The 4,793-nt window shown below is 40.2% G+C and overlaps 1 protein-coding gene across 1 annotated transcript in view; it reads right to left on the minus strand.

Annotated features, from left to right (window-relative positions):
- EPSTI1 (epithelial stromal interaction 1 (breast)) overlaps positions 1–4,793 on the minus strand; it is a 185,912-nt gene that overhangs the window by 73,423 nt on the left and 107,696 nt on the right. The window contains 1 exon segment of the mRNA XM_006837680.1: positions 4,641–4,734. Within this exon segment, the coding sequence (XP_006837744.1) occupies positions 4,641–4,734 (94 nt within the window).

Consider the following 4,793-nt stretch of genomic DNA (forward strand, 5'->3'; position numbering starts at 1 on the left):
CTGCCTCTTGGTACATGTACAGATTCCTCCTGAGCACAAATAAGTGTTCCGAAATACTCATACTTTGCAATGTTGTCCATAACTTGTCATGATCCACACAATTGAAAGCCTTTGCAAAGTCAATAAAGCACAGGCAAACATCTTTCTGATATTCTCTGCTTTCAGCCAAGATCCATTGGACATCAGCAATGATATCCCTCATTCCACGGCCTCTTCTGAATCTGGCTTGAATCTCTGGAAGTTCTCTGTCACTGTATGATTGTAGCTATTTCTCTATTACCTTTAGTAAAACTTTACTCGCATGGGATATCAAAGATATTGTCCGATGATTTCTGCATTCCATTGTGTCACCTCTCTTTGGAATGGGCACATATATGGTTCTCTTCCAATCAGTCAGCCAGATAGTTACCTTCCAAATTTCTTGGCAGAGATGAGTGAGTGCCTCCTGTGCCGCCTCACTTTCTTGAAAGATTTTAATTTTTATTCCATCAATTCTTGGTGCCTTGTTCTTTGCAATTCCTTCAATGAACCTTGGACTTCCTCTTTCAGTATCACTGGCTCTTGATCATATGCTCCCTCTTGAAACAGTTGAACATTAACCATTTCCTTTTGGTACAGTGACTCTGTGTATTCCTTCCATCTTCTCTTGATGACTTCTGCATCATTCAATGATTTGCCCAGATAATCTTTCAATAACGAAAGAGGGACAGGAAAATCAAGTTATAGAAGAAAAAAATATGAGAAAATAAAGGAAAGAAATAAAAATATATACTTAGAATTTTATTTCAAATGAGAGGGAAGATGGAAAGAGAAAGAGAGAGAGTAGTAAGGAAAGATCAAAAAGGAAAAAAAGAAGAGGGGAATTGAGAAACAGAATGAAAAACAATAGTGGAAATAGAAAGGATAAAATTCAGGGGAATTGAAAGAGAAGTAGAATGAAGAGAAAGAATAAACAGACACAATGAAGACAAAAACCAAAACAAAATAGTGCAGGCAGTTGTTGGACCCTGAGAGAAGAAAATTCTCAATTCGGGGGTGTGTGGGGGGGTGCTCCTGCAATCCAATTTCAGAGTTCTCAATCTGGAAGTCGTTTGTGGAGGCCCTTTATGGAGGTGGTTTCAGTGTCTGTTAGAACCACTAACAGGGCAGTTGGGACAGGGTGACTAGGTAAGTGCTGGTCTGGTGACTCTATAGGTTCTGTAGGTCTGGAGCTGAGCCTGCGTGAATCCAGGCACCAAAGTGTTGCACCAAAGCACCGCAGCTAGCCCCGCCTCACACACATGGCTCCCAACCACGTGGCTCTGGACTCCTGGAAAGTAGGGTCTGTTATGAGGATGGATGAAGGTGGGAGATGGCCACCTTTCTGGTCACCAGGGAAGTGTAATTTTAAAAAGGAATTACTCCTTTCCCATCTCCTGTATGAATCTGCTCTGCCAGGCCAACTTCTGTTGCCAAAACTGTTTTCAAGACAGTCTATCATGTCTGGCCAGCTGTTCACCAATCAGTTTCCTTCTTTTGCTGTCCCCACTCAGCTTTTCTTCCCAGCAAGAACTCAGTCCACTTCTCTAACCTTTCCTCTGAAATTCAGGGTTTACAAATTTTCATCTGTGTGTGTTTCATTTGGTCTCTCACATCTTTGTTGTAGAGCCTCAGTGTAGTGAGTCTGTCTAGTCCACCATCTTGCCGGAAATGAGGTGGTAGAAATGTTTAAATTATAAAGCCCAAATCCTTGTAGAGCTCATCACAAATACACAAGGTCATACAGTGCCCATGTCTTATCTATTTATCGTAACTAAGGCAAACCGCAGGTGTGCCTTTTTCCAACAGAGAAGCCACATACTTCACAAGGGGACAGTGTGCATATTTAATTTTACTAAAGCAGTAGAATGGTTCCACAGTGCATTCTCCAAGGAATTCTATGCATTTGGATTAGACAGAATGAGAAGAGTTTAATATGGATAAAAAGTCAGTTGAAGAGATTGAACACTGACAAATTATTAATAGTACGGCGTCAAAATAGGAACAGCTAATACATGCAGTTCATGAAGAAGCACCCTGGGTCTAATTCTGCTCCATATACTCTATTCATAGCTCTGAAGAGTGTGTGACCAATGCACTAATCAATCCACAGAAAACACAGCTCAGGGAGACTCTCCTTAAGCTTTGGGTGACAATATTAAAATTCAGGATGATGTTGTTAAGTTGAAGGGATGAGCCAAAATAAATAGAGCATGCACACACAGGTGCTTAAAATCATACAGAGACAGGAAGCTCCCAAACAGAAAGCAAGACCATCCTGGCAGTTTTCCCACAAATCCAGTTGGTAACACTATCCATCTCCTGGCTGCCCTCCCCTTCTCCAGCCACAAGAAAATCCAGGTAGAAGTCAAAGACTATCATCTACATATGATTCATCTCTACTACCTACAGCTTCCAACCCTTTCCCCAGAGTCAGGCCATGAGTGAGAGAGACGACAGATTTCAGTTGATACAACTTATGGATCCCCCATTTTCCTATTAAAACTTTGGAACAACTACATTTTTCAGGCAAAGGAGTTAAAAATGAACAGCACATAAAGGTTTGCAAATAGTGGCATAATGACCTATTCCCAAAAAGTGTTATAATGTCTTCCTAGTTTTAAAACAAACAGACATGGTACTAAAGAGAACAGGGGCAGTGGAAAAAGATCTAACAACTAATTTAGTACTTCTCTAACAACGTGCCCAAACTCTGGAAAAACTATGACTTTAGAAAAATTAAACCTATCCTTTCTTTTCACTACAACCCATGCCTGGAGAATCATGCCTAACTACATTTACTTTCTTGTCCCCATCTAACCATTCAAGGACAGTGGGGGTTCCGTGGTAGAATTCTTGCCTTCCATGAAAGAGATCCAGGTTCAGTTCCCAGACCATATACTTCATGCACTGCTACCACCATCTTAAACGAATACTTTTAAGTTGTTATGATGGTGAGCAGGATTCAGTGGAGCTTCCAGACTAGGAAGAAATGCGTCTGTTTCCAAAAACCAGTCAATGAAAACCCTATGGATCACAATGGTCTGATCCTCAACCAATCATAGGATGGTACAAAACCAGGAAGCATTTTGTTCCATTGTATATGGAGTTAAGCCATATACAACCATCACTATCTAAAACCCACTGCCATCAGGTTGATATCAACTCATTGCAACCCTACACATGGTTTCTGAGACTGCAAATCTTTATGGGAGCAGACAGCCTCATCTTTTACCCATGGAGAAGCTTGTGGGCTAGGGTAAGGGTTAGGGTGGTTAAGGAGTCACCAAGGCCCCTTAACCACCACCAAGCTTTGTCAATGTTACCTTCCAAGCACTGCTTAGATCTGCACCCTCATCTCACCCTCCTAGCTACCTCTAACTAGTGCAAGTCTTCATCTTCACCTAGACTACTGCATAAGCCTGTTTGAGGCCTCTCTGTTCCTCTACATCTTTCCCATGGTGGCCAGTGTGATCTAGTTAAAATACAAGTCTAGTCTTGAACCTTCCCAGTTTAAAATCGTTCAGGACCTTTCTCTCACTCTCAGAATGAGGTCCAAGTTCTTCAATGTGGCACACAAGTTTCTGTCGGGGCCCTGGTTTTCTACTGAGGGTACCATCAACTTCCTGGAGAATGTGTGGATATGTGAAGCATTTCTGTAGATCTCAATGTCTAGACAATGCTAATAGCATTTAATGTCCTGGGGTGGAGATGCTAGCCAGCTTGCAGCACCAAAGACGATCCATACAATGAAGAACTATCTCATTCAGCTGTCCATCCAAAAGTGGGCCCACCACAGAGAAAAGTTCCTTCTGGATTCTACCTACTTCTCCAACCATCTAGCTCATTACTCTACACAAAACTCATTCAAGCTACACAAAACTGTTTTTCTTCAATATGAGTCATGTTTTTCTTTCTTGCCTTTTTGTCTTAATTTTTGTTTCTGTGCCTTGATTTCTTCTGACACCTTAAATTACTTTCTTCACCTTATTAACTCATCTTTCAAGATTCACCTCAGGTGTTACCTCAGCCAAGAAGTGTTTACACACACATACAACCTGATGCTAAGTAAGTGCTTCTTTCTTGGAAGGCCATGATAGTTTCTAATTCTGACATACTCTATACTTGCCTCATTTTCTGTGTGTGTAAATATTGGTTTTTCTCCTTTACTACTGAGGTCCATCAAGGTAGAAACTGTATGCAACTCAATACAACCAATATAGACATAAAAATTCAAGAGATAGAAGGATGGATGAGTGACTGAGATCAAGGAGCTCTCAGAAGGTTATGGTCAGTACTGGTGCTCATAATGTAGGTCACTGTCATGTTGTTGAGACAATATTTGAGGTCAAAGTTTCATATAAGGTCATCTGCCTTTCATCTACTGGTTACTCAATGCCTTTTCTTCATTCATTAAATATGTATTTAAAAGGGGCCAGATTGAACTTCTGTTAATAGTGGTAGGATAGTTTGGAAAAGGATAGAGATGAATGATTGGATAACTAACTAACATAATCAATGTCACTGAATTTTACATGTAAAAGATTATTGAACTAAGAAATGTTTTATTGTGTATGTCTATATTTTTACCACATTTTTTAAAAACTCCAGATAACACTTACCCATATTGAGGATTGTGGATCACGAAAAGAAATTGTACGGGTGCTTCTGTTTGGAAATTCTGTATCCAGTTGGCTCAAGAATTGAGCAGTTTTGCTACCAAGAACAAAAACAAGTGTTAGTGCTTTTGTTAAAAATAATAATAATAATAATAA

This window comes from Chrysochloris asiatica, unplaced genomic scaffold (assembly GCF_000296735.1).
Source record: "Chrysochloris asiatica unplaced genomic scaffold, ChrAsi1.0 scaffold00022, whole genome shotgun sequence".
Classification (NCBI taxonomy): Eukaryota; Metazoa; Chordata; class Mammalia; order Afrosoricida; family Chrysochloridae; genus Chrysochloris; species Chrysochloris asiatica.